The following is a 21,750-nucleotide window of genomic DNA, read 5'->3' as shown; positions in this document are numbered from 1 at the left end:
AGACTCCAGAAATACTCAAGCAGTAAACTGGTCTCTTGACTTGGTAAAGTCACTTAATCTGCACGCTTCAGACATTTTATAGGATTCAAGAAAATGAGAGTTTAAAGAACGCACTCAGAGATATAAGATGGGAAAATCTTCAGAAGCAGTAAATATGAGAATAATTTATTTTTAACAGTGTTTTACCCTGACACTTAAATTTTGTCAAAAGAATTTTGTAAAAAAATTATAATTATCTTCCAGCAAAACAGATTCATAAAACAAAATTAATGTTTTGTTTTAAAATAGCTGCTAAAAGGGATTTTTAGGAAAGGCATCCCTGGTAGTTTATGTAGGAAAGAATACATGGAGGGTTAAGGTGAAGTGCCTGGACTTCACTGGAAGTTTGGAGAAGCCAGCAACACTCTGAACGGGAGCCACAGACCTTGTTTCCATTCAGTGACCAGCTGTTCTCTGTCCTCTTACCTTGGCCTTCTCAGCAACTATAGTTTCCTCTGTTTTCTCTTCACTGATTTGGACGTGTTTATGAATGAAACAGGCAGGAACTATCATTAACAGTCATGACAGAAATGCTTCTTAAAAATAGCAAAGAAATGTAGCCAGGTGGTGGTGGCTCATGCCTTTAATCCCAGGAGGCAGAAGCAGGTGGATCTTTGTGAGTTTGAGGCCAGCCTGGTCTACAGAGCGAGATCTAGGAAAAACACAAAGCTACACAGAGAAACCCTGTTTCGAAAAAAAAAAAAATTGTATAAGTCTGTCTCCTCTGATTTTTTTTTCTGTAGGAGACAAACATATACATGCAAAAGGAAAATGACATTTGCTTTGGTTCCCTCTTGTCCCCAAAGTGAATGCTCACATCCCTCTACACCATTGGTTCTCAACTTGTGGGTTGTGACCCCTTTGGGGGTCAAATGTCCCTTTCACAGGGGTTGCATATCCTATACCCTGCATATCAGGTATTTACATTACAATTCATAATGTTGGCAAAATTACAGTTATGACGTAGCAGCAAAAATAATGTTATGGTTAGGGGGGTTCCCCACAACATGAGGAGCTGGATTAAAGAGTTGCAGCATTAGGAAGGTTGAGAACCACTGCTCTCCACCCTCCTGTGGGTTCTCCCAATGGAGTTACTGAGTAGTGATTATGCAATCCTTCCTTTCCCAACTCCCTTTGGACATCTACAGGGTTTGTACTGCTGTTTGAACCTTCCATTTCTCCATTTGTTAGTATTCTTCCTTTAGCTTATGAATGTCATTCAAGTACAAAAAGAAAATCTCCTCACCTTCTAAATATGGCCTTAAGCTATCTCCCTCTAAATTCCATCTTATGGGCAGGAGAGAGGATACAATGGTTAATACACACACTTGCAAGCACCAGGACTAGAATTTTAATCCTCACATGCATATACATGCTTGGTGGTGAGTACTCCCAGCCTCTGAAGGCAGAGGTAGGATCTCTAGAGTCAGCTGGCTAGTGAAACCAGCCTGTCTTGGAATTCTGGTCTGATGAGAGACCTTGCCTCATTAAACAAGGGTGGTTCCTGACTTCAACCTCCAGCTTCCATCCAACCTCCAGTGTACACATGTGCACACACATCCATACATGTGTACCCACTCATGAAAACATGCATACTCACATACCACACACACACACATGCAAATTGAAAAAGAGAAGTCTTAGCTTCTGAAAAATGATAGTCCACAATCCTCCGACTTTCTCAAGATTGGTAGCATTTCCTCAGACCACATCCTCCTTATCTACTTCTAGATGGAGGGGTTGCCCCAAGTTCAAGGCCCGGTCCCCAGTACTTTTCTTTCGGAATTCGGTCCTTTTGTTGCAATCCACCTTCAGTATCCTGCTTCCTCTGGAGACTTCCTCATAGTCAGTTCTGTCCTTCTTTCTTGAGGGATCAGATGAATTTATCTTTATTTTCAAAATACTTTTTCTTTTAGATTAATTTGTTTTTTTATTTTATGTGCATGAGTGTTTGGCCTGAAAGTATGTATGTTCCACACTGGCATACCTGGCACCTGAAGAGGACAAAGGCAGACATTGCATCTTCTGAACTGGAGCTATGGATGGCATTTAACCACAGCGTGGGTGCTGCAAATCGAACCTGGGTCCTCTGGAAGAGTAGCCAGCGCTCTTAGCTGAGGAGCCAGCTCTTCAGCCCTGCTCAACCTAGGTTTTAAGGGATGGTGCTCTTCCTGCCTGTGCCTTAGCTGTGGACTTTAAATGGATTTATCTCCAAAACAAAACGATCCTCCATCATTTCCTACTGTCGTTAAAGGCACTATCATTATTTTCAAATGGTTAGTTCAGAAATAACTTAAAATTTGATTGTTCTATGTCAGTTTCATGCATGTATATAATGAATTTTAGTTACTTTCACTCCTGAATACCCATCGACACTTAAGTCTTTTACTTTGTGTCTTCTCTCCCTTTGCTCTCCTCAATGTTCACGGCATCTGGCTATTTCACTTGCTTAGGAAATTATGTCCTATCATCTACCTTACAAGAAAGATGCATAGGTTTCCTCTTCCTCTGTCTTCCCTGTCATATTAGGGTTATCAAATTTATTATAGTGTCTTTGCTTCTGCTCAGAAGCCATCACATTCCACACAGCTGACACCGACTTCTGTGTCTTGTTCCATCCATGTACAGAGCCAGCCTTTTTGCCCATATTCCAACCCAGAGAGAGGAGGCACAACCGTTTACCCTAATGTGGCACAGGTCTATGTGCCCCAGAGAGCCTTGTGGAACCAAACTGTTCTAGACCCCTCTTGAAGTCACATGTCCCATATTTCTTGCTGTCCTGTCTGCTTCAGCTGCTCACAAGTGACTGTAATCAGTCACTTGAATAAGGACAGCGCCTACCTCTGCTTTTAATGAGCCCCAGGGTAGCTAACTTCCTCAGCGTGTCACAGAAAATAGGAATTCAAGTGTTTCGGCCCCATTTTTTTTTTTTCAGTTAACTAGTTCTTGGATTATTCCCCTTTAGTGTATAGAGTTCAGTTTGATTTCTTTTATAAGAATACTCTCAAATACGCTAAGGACAAAAACGTACTAACATGGTTAAATACATGTATAAAAGTATGCAAATATTTTATATAGAACACTTCACAAGATAAGTCATCAATAGAAAGTGTGAAGACATGATCACAGGGATACAGTCATTTTCTTCAACGGTATCTTACTTGGTTGCACTTTTTTGGCTTGTTTTGATGTTTTGGTTGTGAGCCAACCTGTAATGGCTGGGCCATCTCTCCAAGGGTTGCTTTTCCTAACGTGTCATTATGACTGGGCATATACAACATTTGCCTATTATTTATGGGAATATATATATATATATATATATATATATATATATACATATAATGAATTTCATGTGCATTCAAGTATTAGGTGTTTCTTTAGATATTCATTAATCATGCTTTCATAATTCTATAGACTTATTGTTAGCATCTCTGACATAACAATGCAAATAGCAATGTTTGCTAGTGCTCAGTGAGGTGGATGTATTCTAGCACATAGTTTCTATTCTGGAACCATAAACGGTAGCTATGCAGCGTATCCTTCATACTGTAGTGACTTATTATAAAGACCACCATGGTGAACATGGTCACATCAATATGAACATTTATAATATTTTTATTAAACTTATTAAATATAACAAGTGGGTATCCCTAATTTCTAATGAGAACAATTTAAAGGACTTTTTTTTTAAAGGAAAATGAGAAAAGGAAGGCCATTAATTAGTTTTTTCTGTAGATTTTAAAAATGATTCTGAATAGTAATGTGTATCTCATGTGAAAGAAATGTCCATTTTTTTCAACTGTTACATCATCACATTTATTTTACAACTGATACTATCTCTTGAGAATTTTAGTATGACACATTAAAAAAGATGAAGCATTAAACTTGCTTTCAAAATTCCCTTGTTACTGACAGTTACCAAAGATACTGGAGCCTTGAAAACTGAGGTTCAAAATGTAACTTTCTGGCTTTTAAATCATTAGACCATAAAAAAATGTTCCATTGTCCCTCATGTTTTGCCTTTAAAAAATTCTGTTTATAGTTCCCACACTCTTCTCGCATTGGCAGCCATCCTTACAGATATTCACTGTCTCTCAAATGGATAAAAATGTTCGACTCGACATTTTCCCTGACAAAGTTAGCAAATCTTTCGGTGTGATGTAGATACAGTGACACAGGAGGGTGAGTTAGCACCGCCCACTTTGAAGAAACTGCTTCTTCTCGTTCCCATAAGTGCTTCTATGACTAAGTAGGTAGCGTTTATAGGATGCTTCAGTACACACCTGTCACCAGAGAGCATTCAGAGTGCCTCTGGCTTAATTCTGTAATATACCTGAGAGCAAAGTTGTGATAAAACAGATACATTTACATTAGAATGTGAAGCAGTTTGCCTGGAGTTATGAATTAAACTAATACCACAGCTGGCACAGGATGGCTCTGACAGCCACCCCTCCAGCTTCCTTCCCATGGACCAGACAATTCTGGCGATTAACTGCTGACCAGATAAGCAGGGCACGCGGAGAGGATGTGCGCCTTTCTCTGCATGGAGACCAGAAAGGATCAGCTGCACCATTGTCTCTTCTAATGTGTGCTCTTAAAATGAAAATCAAAGTGGGTCTTAGGTCAGTGTTTCAGTTACATTCTCAGTATTCTCCATTTGAAGGATATGCAAATCTGCTTTCTTTTTTTAATGTGGAGCCACAAAATAGATAGTATTTCTTCTTAGATTAAAAAATATAACTTGTCTTCTGACCTCCTTGAATGCATTGTTGGATTTTTATGGCTCTAGTTTGATTTGATGGGCAGGAATGACCCTACCATTTCTCTCTCTCTCTCTTTCTCTTTCTTTCTTTCTTTCTTTCTTTCTTTTTTTTTCTTTCTTTCTTTCTTTCTCTCTCTCTCTCTCTCTCTCTCTCTCTCTCTCTCTCTCTCTCTCTTGTTGTTTGTTTGTTTGTTTTGCTCTAAGTTGTGGTAATTTGATGTTCTGGAAATGTGGAATGCAACTCTCTCCCAGGCCAGTCCTTCTGAAGTCTTCAGCATCTCTGGATATTGGCCACAGTGGGTGAGGTTCCATGATGGACTTCTTCCATGACACAGAACGGCTCTGACATGGATCCATATAAACAGACCAGTCACAGTCAGCCTCCCATTTGGAAACTATGAAATGGTTCTCCTTTGCTAATCACCAAATGGAGATAATTTACAAAGTCACTTTATTCTGTTACAAAGCATGTCACTTGGCCCTTTGTTGAAATGAATGTGAGAGCCTTAGCTCATTGCACCTTGGCTATCTACATATGTATTGGGTTGTAACCATAGGCTACAATAATTTTCTTCCTCATTGACAGTCCTTCCAGAGTGTTTTGTCTTTCTTGCTTTAAGTTCATAGCAGGCACCACTAATTGGAGTGAGTTTTACCACGGTGGACCACAGACACATTGTCATTAACTAGACGTGACATTTAACTGGATCTAAAAGGATGGCCTTTTTCTCACGAAGTCCGGTCCATGCCTGGTGCTGTTTCCTTTCACCTGACTTCAATTAGATTGAGCTAGAAGTTGTCTCCCTACATCTTGTTTCTTGGATTTATAGTTCCCACCAGGCAAAGAGCGAGAAGCAAAGCTAGAAGATGTTTACTGCTGATACACAACTGCACCCTTGCAGATATTTATTTGATATTAACAGACATGGGCATCTTCTCTTCCTTCCTGTCTTAAATTATTGCTTTAGCAGATATACATACATACATACATGCATACATACATACACACATCTATACAATTTTTATTTGGTTCGGATTTGGGAGACACTAAATATCCAAAGACTGCTATGGAATCTGCAGAATAGAATATGAGATAAGCGATGATTTGGTCATTCTTATACATTGAGTCTGATATCGAGTTTTGTAAACTAAAGCAAAATGTTGCTGAAATCACATACCTCTTGCCTGAATCCTGCATAGGATGCTTAACTTTTCATTTGTTCATCTAGAAATTCTAGACTGAATTAAAGATGGTATTTCTCATGAAATATCAAGGTAATCCTCATGAGGAAAATATCTTCAGAAAATAGTGGAAAAATATACCATCTGTGTGTTTGCAAGCATATGATATTTGCAGTGAGCATGAACCATGGGTTGTAGAGTTCAGAATCTTAAAGATGTTGTTCACAGCATATTTACATACAGACTCAAAAAATGACTTCCTTTTCTGTATTTATGTTCTAAGAAGGAATAAAGTCAAAATAGTTTTTTTAAATAATTTTTGGTAGTACACACTGTTAATATAGAACTATGGATATATCCAGGGTACATTTTCAAGGTCAATATCAGTTTTAATAGATAAAGATGACAAGTTTATCTCTTTCTTCTGTTTTTTAGACAAAGTGTCAGTATATTTCCTTAGCTGTCCCTGGAACTTGCTTTGCAGGCCAGGCTGACCTCAGCTTCACAGAAATCCACCTGCTCCAGCTTTCTGAAATGCTGGTATTCTAGGCATGTGCCACAATGCCTGGCAGCTTCCTTCTTGTCGTATGAGAAATTAATCAAATGACTTCCTGAAACTGCAAATTCATTACAATTTATATTTAAGCCCATGTAAGTATATGAAACTAGAGGTTAACTTAACTAGTGGTTTCTTTAACTGGCCTGTCTGTATGAGGTGATTTGCATAGGTGTGAAGTTACTGCCTCTAAATAAACTATCCTGAAGAATGAGACAGGATGATGCTGTAAAAACAAAGCCAACGAGTTTGTCAGATCTGAGTTACCTTGCCAGAATGCTGTGTCTTGGAAAGCACAAGGATAGGATGGAGGGCAGTGGTTCTCAGCTTCTTAATGCAGTTCTTCATGTTGTGATGACTCCCCCAACCAGAAAATTATTTCTTTGCTGCTTCATAACTTTAAATTTGCTACTGTTGTGGGTTGTAATGTAAATATTGGATATTCAAGATATCTGATAGGCGACCCCTGTGAAAGGGTCGTCCACCCCCCACCCCCCACAGGGGTCGTGACCCACAGGTTGGGAACTGCTGACACAGAGGCACAGTTGCCCATGAAACTTATGCTAAGTCCCATAGAAACGAACAAGCTCGAGGAAAAACTTGCCTGAATGAGTGTTGAACTATCTGTTGGTTTCCTAGGAGCAGTGATTTTGATTTCCTTTGTCCTAGTGGGATCTGTAAAGCCAGTGATTATCGGAGCATCATCTGTGTTCCTTATGCCATCTTTGGTACGGCATATAAACCAGATCAGGAACAAGCAAGAAGCAAAGCCAGGTGTTTGTCATGGAAATCCTGGCAAATTTATACATGAACACCATTTACTCATAAAACAAAGAACGAGGCCTTGGCTTCCCTACAATGAGAACATCAATCTTCATGTATTTTCCTTCAAGAGGAAGGAAGTCATCTGTTCCATACTGGTCAAGGTTTCTGAAATACGCAGTTTTATTACCAAGCTACATAAATACTGGTCTTTAACATGGGGCTGTAAAACATGGGGACAGATATCAGATAAAGCAAGAATTCAAGTGAAAGTGAAGTAATGTGGGTTCGGTGAAGTCGTAGTGAAAAGTCATTTTCTTAAATGACTTCTCTTGATTAATTACACAGTATCGCTAATCAAGTTCTGGTCAGTGCTATGCCCTGCCTCCCCTTTCCCCAACATCTCTGACTCTCCAGGCTGGAGATGAGAATGATGGTGATTCCTGGCACATACACCTTGTACTCCTTATAAGCAGGCCTTCGTGGGTAGTATTATACTCTACATTTTCTAAATGAGGTAGCAGGTGCAGAGAGATAGAGGAACTCACTTGTGATCACACAGCCCGTTCGAGGCAAAGCCAGGATTTAAATTCCATCAGTCTGGACTTAAAGCCCATGTGACTCTACACGAAACACCATCTTGCCTGTGACAGGAGAAGCAGGCAGACGTGCTACCCTCCACTTCCCATAATTTTGCTGGCTCTAGCTTCATGAAGGAAATATGATCTCATTCCTTTGCCACCAAATCTAGGCAAGTGCAATGGGGTGGAGTCTGAGCAGCTCCAGTTCTGTGTGCTCTGTTGAATGCGAGGCATTCTGATGCCAGATAGGACTGGGGTCTAGTTCTGTGAGGGAAAATAAAATCTGCACCAAAATGCCAAAGGAAGCAATTAAGACAAAGGATTCCTAGCCTGAGGACAGGCACAGGTACACAGGATAACCTGAGAATGTAACTAAGGGGGGAAAGTTATAAGAAAATTGAATGAGTATTTCTGGTTAGTATTAAAATTAGATTCTGGTAACAGAGAGTAAGAATGAGATATCATCTTTGTCTAATCATGCAAAGTGCATTTAACACGGTAACTAGCTGACTCACTAATAAATCTTCATTTTCACACTAGGAATGATTTCTTTTATAAAAATCCATGTTAGTTTCACATTTAAACGGATATTGCTCTGACATGTATTCAATGTGTGTATAAGAAAAGTAGAAGGTTACATTAAGTAATTATTGTTCTCTTTATATTTTGAGAGATTGCATTATGAAGAATTCCTCAGGGAATCTGCCGCCTCAGGGGGATCTTTATCAAAGTCAGTTCTCTTGAGGCATTTCATTTAGCATCTGTGAACACGTGACCTGCCATCTGAACTACGTCACTTTCCAGGAAGCTTCTCTGGGCTTCCATTCGGTTTCAATCTCCTTGCTGCTTCTGCTTCCTCACAATGACCCCTCTCGTTTCCTTACCTCACCTCTTCCATTTTCTCTTCTAATGCCTTGTCCATTAATCAATTAAAATTCCTTTCTCAACTGGCACTGCTTCGGCCTGTTTCTCTTAACAAACATCTCTTTGCTGACTTTGCTACACTATGTGTGTGTGTGTTGTGTGTGTGTGTGCGTGCGCGCGCGCGCGCGCATCCATATAACTTTGATATGTACCATGTGTGTTAAGGAGCCTGTAGAGACCAGTGGAGGGCTCCGAACTCCTGGATCTGGAGTTGTGCTATGGTGAGTCACCATGTAGGTACTGAGAACTGAACAAGGAACCTCTGTAAGAGCAGAAAGAACTATTAACCGCTGAGACATCTTTCTAGCCCTGATGTGAGTTTTAATCCTATTGAATTCTCTATAAATTTTAAAATAATTTATTTTAAATTTATTTTATGTGCATTGGTGGGAAGGTGTCAGGTCCCCTGGAACTGGAGTTACAGACAATTCTGAGCTGTCATGTGGGTGCTGGGAATTGAACCTGGGTCCTATGGAAAAGCAGCCATCACTCCAGCCCCTCTCCATAAATATTAAAGCACTCTTCATTTGACTTCTTGGTCCTGCTGTGTCCTGGGTACCTTCCCGCTTTGTCCTCTGTTCTCATCATGGGCTGAATACTCTCCAGGCCTCCACATAGGCTGTCCTCCCTCACTCCTCTCAAACACACTGTACTCATAGCATAAGATCAATATTTATTAGCTAAATTCTAAAACTTGCATTGATTAATAAAGTGTATAAGACTAAAACTGTGAATCAAATATTTTACTTACAAGATTTCAAAAAAAGTTAAGGTAAAATTGATGGCATAAAACAAAGATGAAAATCAGTGAGGGTAAACATCCCCATACATCTAAAATACACATTGCTATAGAATATTGTTAAAGTTAAAATTAGTTTTTAGTATAAGAACATTAATTTTATAGTTAATTAAATGAATACTTTATAAGCTAATGTCTAACAGCTTAAAAGACAAATAAAATCAACTAATTAAAACTCAAACAAAGTTCTATTTAAGTACCCATAAAAGTAGTGTTGTCACTGAATAGATATCTTTATGTCACACACACAGTGTCTTAATAAAAATAACTGTGCAATATATACATGCTTCCTGCAATATTTGGCATTTTTCAAAGTATGGCTCTATGTGAGACTTGTGATTTATACTCATCTTAATTCTGAGATATTGTTATATGTTTAAATACAGAGGAAATCTAAGAAGTTAATGATTCATATATCATTAAATGTTTCTCTTTAAAGACATTGTGCCTAGAAGTTAAGTCCTGGGGTCTTGCCACATGTTTTATATTCCATTTTAACAATCTTAACAAGAGTCAAAAACCTGCAATCAAATTTACACATTTGTTGACAGTGGATCAATATATTTTTTTATAGTCATGGATTTTTTTTATAGTATTCTATGTCAAAATTCAATGAAATGGAATAATTATCAGTCTTAATTTCTGAAGATGGGCGTGCATGTTTGTAAGTATGTTTATGCATTTGTATATGTGTGTGATGTGTGTATATGTATGTGTATGTGTATGCACGTGCATTCAGACACGTCTACATCTTACCCATTCATATAGTTAATGTGTTTTGAGGATGAGTGATACCTGGCTCTCATGAAGAGGAGGAATGTTGACACTTAGGGACATAAACATAAATCTACAAGAGTGCATGCCTTACGTTAACTCACTTCCTGTCTAAGTAGTTCATATGGTAGAGGAAACATTATTGAACACATTCAGAAATTATTTTTTACTATGGATAATGCCACTTATTTTCTTTGAAATACATGGCATTTTGAGAGAGCAGTGGCAACAGGGACAAGCTATACAGAACAGTGACTGTAAAATCCTGTTTCATTATCTACTGCCTGATGCTGTTGTTTTTCACAGAAAATAAAAAGGAAGTAATAGGAAATGTTCTGGGATACACACATTGATAAGTGGGGTATATTTGCATTAAAATAGTGATTGAGCTATATAGTTCAAATAATTGCTTCTGCAATTATGAAAGATACATCAGCTTCATTTATCCTTTGACCTTTCTTTTTCCTGAAATGAAAGCTTTGATAAGGCACAATTTTAATTTGAAGTATATTTAAAAAGCCAAAACAAAACCTTCATTTGAATAGTTTCTCATTTCAGCTAGCACCTGACAAGTCTCTCGTAATCATCTTACAAGACAAATTAAGAAATGTGGGTGTGAAGGAAGTAGAATTCACATGCATTTGCATGTACTTCGATTAGCATGTCACAAACTCATGAGAAGATGGCAGGCTATGTTGGTATTGCCTGGGTTGGCAGGTCCTTTTCTGTTTAGAATTTATTAATGATTTCAATAATATAAAGATGGGGGCTGCTTGACTGGAAACCGTGATTTTTATCCTTTAAAACAACAACAAAATCTCTGGGAAAAAAGTGTCCAAATCCAGAAGATGAAATATAACAAGGATTGTTCTAACACAACAGGGAGAACATGACTGGGCAGATGTTTTCATTCAAACAAAAGAGGGCAGTGTTTGCCTGAGCACAAGGCAGTGCAAGCCCAAAGCATCATCCCAGACTAGAAGCAGCTTAGACTGTCCACAGTATGGGGCTTACCTGTCATATTGTAATGCAAACTAATAAGAGTGCATATTTCTAGTCCTGTTCTTGACACCTACAGGAGGTCAATAAGTGTTTCCTGGGACAAACTACTAGCCTGCAGTGGGCTCAGAAATACATAAAATAGAGGGGAAATAATATAAAGAGAATTGCTTCTTTATCAACCCACAAAAGGCAAATCTTGATAAATTGGTCCTTAGATATTTGAAGTACACTGATATATTTGAAAGATTGGATTATTTCATAGAGGGTAGAAATGAGATTCATATGAACGAATGAGAATGATTTAAAATATACCCAGACAATGAGAGAAAACATGACCTCTACTTCAGGAGCCAAAGTCAAGTCATTTAAAACCATGTCACAGAACCCTCATCCACACTGCTGGAGCACTGATAATGCCTGCTTCATTTAGCTCAAAGACTTGATAAGCACACATATGAAAAAGCATGTAAAAACATGCGAGCCTCCAGAATCAACAGGAAACAGTAATATGACCCATGGATGGTGTGTCAAGAGTCCCAGCGAAGCGGACCAGTTGCCAGAATCCTTCAGGGATTCACTTTGCTGGAGACACAGAGACGCCGCTCTGGCCAAGGATAGAGTTATTGTGGTATTTCCAATTACAACTAATATTCATTTATTGCCTATTTCATCTTGGTTAGAATCAATAAATAGTAATTAAATGAGAGTTACAAAGAGTCACTAACGTCAATTAGTTAATTTAGGTCAAGAGCATAGCTAATATCCACAGTTTTTAGAGAATGTGTGACTAGGATGGACTTCTACCAAAATACTCATTAACTTAACTCAAGGACGAAAACTAAGGCTAAGCACTCTAAACCAAATTAGAGCTAATTGATTTTGTACAAATAATCATCTGTACATTTGTGCTGCCAATTTTGAAATATGTAGACTTTTCTGATGTTAACCTTCTGTCAAAATATCTCATCTTACAGTCTGTCTTTGGTAGTTGATACTCTTCATGCACCTGTTTGCTATATTTTTATTTTATTTCATTAGTGCTCAAAAATAATTATCGTCTTAGTTAGCAAACTCTCCCAGCTGTTCCTCATTTACTTACCCTCTGCCCTTCTTTTCCAGGTGGACCTTGGGGGCCTTGAATCCCTATGGAGCCCTGTGAGGGAAACGGAACACATGTTAACTCTCTAGTTCCAGTGCGTCTGCCATGAAAGAATGTAGTGATAACTGATACTCATTTCAGGGATGAGACCAAACAAATTTAAGTCATTTGAGCTCCTCCAAGGTCAGTCTATCAGTCTAATAATATATTAATAATGATAATGGCTCTTCATTGTTTGGCTTATTTTTGGACCTGATTCCAGAAAAGAGTAAATGGAAGTTCTGAATCAAGCAAGAGATTAAAAAAATCTTTTCATTACTGAAACCCCAGTATTGCCAAACTATCATACATGGACACTAACAATATTTGCAAGCAGAAAAAGTACCCTTTACGTATTTAAACCTTATAAACAAAACCATAATTTTGTTGAGAGTAGCTTTGTATCTTTTTAGAAAACACATGATTATGTCACTGGCTTTAGATATGTCTATTTATAATATGCACCTTTTAGTATCTTACATATTATTAAATGATTTCTCTTATTTTTATCAAATGATGAAGGAAAGTCATTATTTTTCAGATTATAAAAAATGTTGAGGAAATCCAAGGTGCTGTTAATTTGAAAGTCAAGTCTCTTGAATTTTACAGTATTCGTTATTACAAGATTTCCTGCTGAACCTGAAACTCAGACTATATTGCTATTCTTCATCTTCGGCAATTATTGTTGGTTATTCCTGGTCTTTCCTAATCCTTCATCCTTCCCCTTTGAACCTTCAAATGGGGTTTATGTGGAATTTTACACTCATCTTCAGAGTTTGCCCTGTCTTCATGACCTCCTCTACCTGTGGGCTTCACATCTTTTACAGTGATGATTCCTAGACCCATACATAGCCTTAGTTTATCTATATGCAGATCTAACAGCCAAATGCCTGTGTGACACACCCACTTGGATATCCCACAGACACCTGGAATTTGGCATATCTGAACACTGGATGTACAACCCTCCCTAACTCCTCTTTGGTATTCCCCACGTCAGGATCTAAACAGTCTTGTTGCTCAATTTAGAAATCAAGCTCACACTCTTCCCTCTCCTCTCTCACGCTCATTCCTCACATATAATTACCAAGCCTGCTCAGTTTTTGAATCCATTTCTCTCCATTTCCATTGCTGTCAGATGATCTGCCTGTCTGCAAGCCCTCCTGATGATCCTGTCACCACCAACCTGGACCTCAGAAAACACAGCTTCGCCTCCCTATGTCTCTCCTGACTCCCTGTTGCTTATTATGGTTTTAAAAAAATGATGTTCATGTAATGATTTGTCCCTTTGGCCAGGCTCTGAGCTATGACAGGTGGAGTCTATCTTATTCAACATAGTATGGGAGTATTACTGGCTATAGAAAAACAAATGTTATTGGAGAATCAAAACCCCATAATAAAAAAATGGATGAAGACACAGGTTTTTAAATATTTACGATGAACTTCTTATATATTAAGTACGCAAAATGATTTGAGGTAAACAATCAATTTAATTAAATCTAAAAGCACTCTATCTAGAAGAACAGAGGCTTGGGATTCTTTGTTGCTGTTTCTGAATTGAACTCAGAGCCCTTGTACGCCAAGCATACGTTCTTCCACTGAGTTGCACTGCTGGAGTTCATTTTTATAACATGATCTTTTTTTTCTTTAAAAGTCATGACTACCTTTAAGTAAACATTGGGCATTTTTGTGATGACCCATAACTACTTATTATGAATGTAGTCATTTCTATTTTCTATAGAAACTATTTTTTTTTAAAGAAAAAGGATGTAAGAGAGGCAAGCACAGTAATAGCTTGGCAATTAGGGGCTCTACTTGTTTTGGGCTGTGTGCACACCCCTCTTGTAATAACGCACCTAGAAGCCTGAGGCCCTTACCCACAGGCAATACCTACACCCAACCCTCTCATTCACAATGGAAGATCTCCACCTGAACTGAGCTATAGGCACACCCTACACCCCGCTCTAAACAATAGAATATATCTTCTTCCCCTTAATAACCATTAGACCACAGAACTGCATAGATAAAGGAAATGTGGTACCTCATATTCATTCATATTCATTCCATATTCATTCATATTCTAGTTATGCCTGAGTACACGGTGGGAGAGGATACAGCCTCAAGTACACTGTGGTGCATGAGCTGTAAAGCAAAGGGCGTCCTCTGAGTGCTCTTAATAGTGAGAATCCTCTGTTTACCATCGATGTCTATAAGTAACTGGTGATGCATATGTTTACAGAATCTAAGCCTGCCAATCAAAATAGAGAACCACCTGTGCCATTTCCATTATAAATCCCTGCCCAACAAATCATCAGGGGCTTTAAGTGCCTTTACTCTTGTGACTTGCCACCACGCTTGACAGCACATTTCTTTATGATCCATATTATAACTTTGCTTTGAATAATGTCCCCTTGCTACCCTATAATTGTGTGAGCCTTTATTTCAGCTCTGTGAATGAGGCCTATTGGTTCATATCTGAAAACACCTGGCTCAAATTTCAACCAGTAGTGACATATGCCTACATACATGACTTTACCATCTGGACATTTATTTTTAATAAAAATTTGATCAATGTATCTTAAATTTTTATTCATATAGCTGTAATTTGATTAAAAATAACAAAATTCAATATAAATTATTGTAACAGATTTTTGAACATTGGTATAAAATTTCTGCTTGTTGCGAATTCACAAATCCTTGGCATCTTCACTATAGTTGATGAATTAAAGCTATACATTTATCACTGTCATTATTTTATCTGATTTTGGGGGAAAATAATTGTATAAAAGTATGGTGAGCCTGCATTTTACTAACTTAGGCAGGAATAAAACTTGGAGACTATGAAACATCAATTTTATTTGTAATTATAAAATCACTTATAAAATGATATATAAGCAAGGAAAGTTGGCTCATTAGGCTAACTCCAAGATGAAAACAAATTCCCAATGTTTGTGAATAAACCAAATGTTGAAATTAAAATATACCAATATTAATTACAGCATAATTACAGAGATGTGCCATTTTATACAAAACTGGCACAATCTTGGCTCTCACTTAAACTCTTCTCTTTTGCCCTCAGGAAAACTACTATATTTCATGAATAGTCAAACTAATACACAACATTTTTGATACTCATCCAAATGCTGACAACTCCGTCAATGTTTTTTAAAAACATGAGTTTCTGAAACACACACACATCCACTTTCATCAAAGGAGTATGCTTAATTCTTGGAAATATAATTAAAATTCTATTCCCTTTACAAGTCTTGAAAATTATATTGCGAAGTCTGTACAATGCAAAATAGTACATTTTGTTTGGAAAGAGTTCAGCATTTTAAGAAATACGAGACTCTTTAGTGCCTCACGGCCACAAGCTTTGTTCCCACTTCACTTTTGCTAAGTGAAGGAGCCAAACAACAGACCGATGAAAGCTTAGAAAATTCTATTTAATCTTTAACAAATAACTTCCTATTAAAGTCATCCATGACATCTTATAGTTAATCTTAGCCATGCTGCCTCAATGTTCAGAAATTTTGCTCCTGGTGTGCTGACTGGCTCTCAGACTCAAGACTTAGGTTGCTATGTGTAAATGCCCTGCCATTAAGCCAGCTCCAGAACACTTTATACTGCAGTACTGAACGTTAGCTGACATTTACAAAGAAAACTAATTTTAATATTGACAGAAGTAAAACAGATCCATTAATTACACACACATAACGTTTTTCCAAACAGAGAAGTTATAATTTGGGGGTATTTTATTATTTACAGCTATGCAAGCCTATATTCTTTCTATGTAGTAAGGTCAAGTAATAAATTTATTCATCACTTACTATGAAAATTAGAGATCTGCTTAAGCAGTGGGTTGCCTGAATTAAATGTGAGAACTCAGCACTTGATTTGGAACCACTCTGTTATTCTGTCTTACTTGGGTTTGTAAATGACATTCTATATTTACTGTACTTAACTTTCCTTTGATTATGAGTTCTGGAGGACAGAATCTATTATATATTCTATTTCTACCTCCCTTACAGAATCTACTCAATAAATGCATAGTAGGTCAAATCACAAAGAAGAAAATATTAATATAAAGCAATGCTTGGTGATGATATTGGGAATACAACTCACTATACATATAATTATTATTGTTTTCATGATTTAGATTTCAATATTGTATTAGAGAACTAACTTTTCCCCTTTCATTCCCCCTTTGATATTCCTAAATATCATCCTTTTACTTTTAAGTCTTTCTTTATTCCTGAATTCTACAAGTGAGAGAAATCATGTGATGCTTTATTTTAGGTTATCCTCCAAAATTTGATGATAAGACTCTATTGCTGAAGACTCTATATGATTGAGTTTTAGAACATGGAGGAATCAAACTGATCCTGACCTGGAAGCTTCATGCCCACTGGCTAGCTTTCACAATGCTGGAAGTATTATGTGCCCTACTACAGGAGAAATAATCACCAATCGTACCCAGAAATAAACTCTGTGAGCTACAATAATGGCCAGCTAGGCATGATAGGCTCTCTGGTGTAAAAGTGTCATGGATATTATTTTGGGAATAGCTAACCTCTTCTATTTTTACCTGAATTTAAGCCCTGCCCCATAAAAGGGACTCTGAAAATGAGTCACGGTATTGAACCAACTCCTAAAGACTTCTCATTATGCACATAGATTAGTGCATCTCTGAACTCTTATCAAAAAAGCTTCTTTTCTTTTTTTTTTTTTTTTTTGTAATTACAGTGATTAACACAGAGACTCAAAATGGGTCAATGCAGACAATCACAAATGTGGGATGCCCCACCCTGAATGGGACATCAGTATCACACCCTCTCCTGCCCCTCCCAAGGCTCAACGATTGATCATCACAACACAGGAGTTGGAAAGAGTTTAAGAGCCCGAGGAGGTGGATGATTGCAGTGAAATGGGATCTGCGGGACAACAGGACACTTGCACATGACTCAGCAGTTGTTACTGCATGCACAAGACACGTACAAGATCGAACCATACAAAATCCCATTATGGAGGGGGAAGGTGACCAGGAAGTTCATCCCTAGCTGAGGAGCTATGGATAGTCTGTGGCTGCTGGAAAAGGGAAAGTCAGGTTTTGATTTTTTGATTTTTGGCCAAGAATGCAGCCCCCGAGAGACTATCTATGCTCTAGTAAATGGCCCTACACTGTACCACACACATACTGACAGCATTAGGTGGACTCAGTGGGTTTTTCAAAAGGAACACATGGATGGAGAGATGAAGTAAGTAGAGTGGAAAGTGGGTACAAGGGAATGGAGGGCTGACTTGATCAAAATACATTGTATGCATATATAAAATAAAATTACAGATAATAATAATTACTACTGCATGTGAATGAAGTGTGTGGCCTGGCACGTGTGTGGAGGTCAGAGTACAACTCTGTGGAGTAATTTTTTTTTCCTTCCAGATTCATGTGGGCTGTCAGGCTTGTGCAGCTCATACCTTTACCGACTGCATCTTCTTATGAACCCGATGACATTTGTCTTGTTGAGACTGGCTTAGTTCAGTTAACATGATGATATGATGGGCCATCCATGTAATTGCTCTCTTCTATGTGGCTTCTAAAACCCCACTGGGTACCAAAGTTCCTTTATCTATGCACCTCTTGTTGAACATTGGACTGATTTTGTAACTCAGCTGCTGTCAATATACAGCAACAAACATGGGTATGCAGGTTTCTGTGTTGTATACTGACAAAGAAGCCTATATGTGGATATCATATTGGAATTTTATTTTCTCTTGTAGAAGTCTCCAATATGATTTCCATAGTAACCCTACTCATTTACATTACAGCCAAAAGTATAATAAGCATTTATCATTCCTCCCTGTTTCCATCAGTTTTTTGGGACAGACTCTTTTTATCTAGCCCTGGCTGTCCTGAAATTTGCTACGCAGACCAGTCCTGACCTCCAACTCACAGAACTCCACCTGTCTCTGCCTCCTGTGTACTTGGATTAAATTGTAACTGGGGTGAAATGCAATATTAATGTAGTTTTTGTTTTCATTTCTCTTGTGACTAGAGACTTTCTATGTGTTTATTAATCATTTGATGCTATTTTGGAAATGTGTCCAGTTTATTTGGTAATTTATTGACTGGACTATCTGCTTTTTAAGTATTGGTTTTTGAGTTCTTTACTCTGGTTGTTAACTCTCTGTCAGATGACTAGATGGCAAGATTTTTTTTTTGCTTTTCTTTTGATTATTTCTTCACTCTGCTGGTATTTTTTCTTTGCCATGCTGATACTTTGCAATTTAACACAATTTCATTTATTAGCTGGAGGAGTCCTATTCAGAAAGTTCTTGCCTATGCCAACATCTGGGCGTGTTTCTCTCCAGGTGTTTCCAAGGTTCAGGTCTTTGATCCTTGAATAGATTTTTGTACAAGGTAAGAAATAGAGATTCTAGTTTCAACCTCTATGTGCATATCTAATTTTCTCACCAACATTTGTAGAAGACATTGACTTTTATCTAGTACATATCTTTGGCACTTTTGTTATGAGTCATATGATGATAGCTATGTGGATTTATTTCTTTGTCCTCTGCTATAATCAGTTGACTTACATATCTGTTTCTGAGCCAGTCAGTACCATATTGCCATTGTTACTGTGGCTCTTAGTATATTAATATTTGGAGATCAGGTAATGTGATACCTCCAGAACTGCTCTTTTTAGTGCAGGATGTATTTGGCTCTTTGGGTCTTTTATATTTTTATATTAATCTTGGGATTAATTTCTATTTTTGTGAATAATGTCATTGGAATTTTGGTAGTGATTGTATTGAATCTGTAAATAGCTTTCAATAACACAGCCATATTCACAATATTGTTTCTGCTGGTTTATGAGGCTGGAAAATCTTTACATCTTTTGATATCTTCTTCAGTTTCTATCTCCAGTTCATTTCTTTCTGAACTTGTTTGCTACAGTTCATAGAAAAGCTATTGATTTTTGCAAGCTGAATTTGCATTCTGTTTGTTAAAAGTGTTTATGCAGTTTCAGAGTCTTCTAATGAATTCTCTAGAGTATTTAAAAATAGGATCGCAATGTCTGTAAATAGAAGCAATTTGACTTATTTTTATATTTACATCTCTTTTATTTTTTTCCTGCCATACTGCGATAGCTCAGGAATCAAACACTATATCTAATAAGAGTATAAAGAGTAGATGATCATGCCTCATTTCTGATTTTAGAGGAGATGTTTTCAGGTTTTTTCCTCCTCATTCAATATAACATTGACAACATTGGTTATAGACATGTCAGGTATATCCTGTATTATTTTGGAGTATGCTGCTCCCAACCTTTCTGCTTATTCAGGGATTTTATCATTATTTGGAATGTTGGACTGTTTTGCAAGTCTATTGAAATCGTGATTTTTTTCCGTCATCTATTTATGTTATGTTACATTTATTTGCATGCTATGAAAAATCCTTCACATCTATGTTCATGAATAAAATTGGCCTATAGGTTTTTATTTTTGTATCTTGATATTGGGGCTGTTTCAGGATTATTACTGACTTTATAAAATAAGTTTAGTGATGTTTCTTCCCTTTCAGTTTCATTAAATAATTTGAGATTATTAGCAGTGTTATTAGTTCTTCTTTAAAGACCTAGTAGAGTTCTATTCTATCCAATCTGATTCTTTTCTTTATTTAGAGACTTTTTAATAATACTCCAATCACACTTCTTGTTATTTGTTTATATTCTCTAAACTGAATTCTGGTAGGCCAGTCAGTGCAGGAATTTATCCATTTCTTCTGGTTTTCCCACTTTACTTCAGTGGTATTTGTTCTTAACATCTTTGAAAAAACATTTATTTTATTTTATTTTGATTATGTGCAAATACCCACATGTCTCCATGTGGGTATTTGCACACATGCTCAGGTGCCCATGAAGGCCAGAGGAATCAGCCTGGAGTCAGAGATAAAGTGGTTTTGAACCACCCAATAAGGGAAACAAACTCAGGCTCTCCATGAGAGCAGGAAGCACTTGAAAACTCTGAGCCATCATTCTAGCCCCAGTGATTCCCTTTTGGACTCAATTTTAATTTGTGTCTTTTACTTTCTTTGGTTAATTTAGTTAAAGGTTTTTTATTTTGCTTGTCTTTTCAAAGAAATAATTCTGCTCCATTATTTCTTTGCAATATTCTGAGGCTTTTCATTAAGCGGGAACCTGATCTCTCACTCTTCTTGTCACAAATGATGGGTTTGGCTTGTTCTTGCTTTCCTGAAACATCACAGTGGAACGTTTTAAATTGATTTATGTGAAATTTCTATGAATTTTTTAATGGAAGCACCCACAGCTATTTTTAGAACTGTCTTTGTTGTTTCCTAAATATTCTGTAAATCAATTTTCCCCAAACTTTTTCATTTATTCTAGAAATTAAAAAATTACCCCAAATGTCTCACCAATCCTTTAAAAGTACCTGCTTAATCTCCATGTGTTTATACAGTTTCTAAATTTTTCTCTTTCTATTGATTTCTCATTTTATTCCATTACAGTCTGATAAAGAAGAATTATTTTGCCATACTTTTATATTTGTTAAGGCTTGCTTTATGGTCTAAAATGTGGTCCATTTTGGAGAAAGTTCCACGGGCTGTTTAGATGAATGTGTATTCTGCAGCCGTTGGACAGAACATTCCATTAATGTGTATGAAGTTCATTTGATCTGTAATATAGTTTCACTTTGAAGATCCGTTGCTGACATTTGTTTTGATAACTATTGATGAAAGTCGGGTATTGAAATCACTCAGTGTTATTGTGTATGTCTGCCTTTTTGTGTCCAGCAGCATTTGTTTTAGGCAGCCTGGATACATCAGTGTTCAGTGCGTATGGATTTATAGTCATATTTTCTTAATAGATTGAGAAATTTAACTCTCATTTATCTTCCTCATTCTGAAATTATCATTGTGTTGATGTTAAAGTCTGCCTTACAGTTCATTTACTAATCACACATTGACTGAATTTCATCTCATGTATTAAACTTAGTAAAATCTTTGGTCACTTCCTCATGCTATTGTGCATATTTTTCTAGAGTTTTGTATTATTAAATGTTTGGACACATGGTGCATTTATATGCTTTCTATATATTCTTATTCATTTAACTAGGTAATGAGTACCTATCCCTTTAATCCGCTCCTTTCATTTATTTAGTCTGCTATCAAAATATCAGAAATAAGGTTATTTCTAAAATGTTACAGATGTA

General features: G+C 37.1%; 1 protein-coding gene across 5 annotated transcripts in view; it reads right to left on the bottom strand.

Moving 5' to 3' along the window:
* Col19a1 (collagen type XIX alpha 1 chain) overlaps positions 1 to 21,750 on the bottom strand; it is a 329,361-nt gene that overhangs the window by 143,776 nt on the left and 163,835 nt on the right. For all 5 annotated transcript variants that reach the window (XM_037199723.1, XM_037199720.1, XM_037199721.1 and 2 more), the window contains one exon: positions 12,481 to 12,534. In XM_037199723.1, the coding sequence (XP_037055618.1) occupies positions 12,481 to 12,534 (54 nt within the window). The remainder of the gene's footprint in view (positions 1 to 12,480; positions 12,535 to 21,750) is intronic.

The sequence above is a fragment of the Peromyscus leucopus genome, chromosome 16_21 (genome assembly GCF_004664715.2).
Source record: "Peromyscus leucopus breed LL Stock chromosome 16_21, UCI_PerLeu_2.1, whole genome shotgun sequence".
Classification (NCBI taxonomy): domain Eukaryota; kingdom Metazoa; phylum Chordata; class Mammalia; order Rodentia; family Cricetidae; genus Peromyscus; species Peromyscus leucopus.
This window is presented reverse-complemented; position numbering and strand designations above follow the sequence as displayed.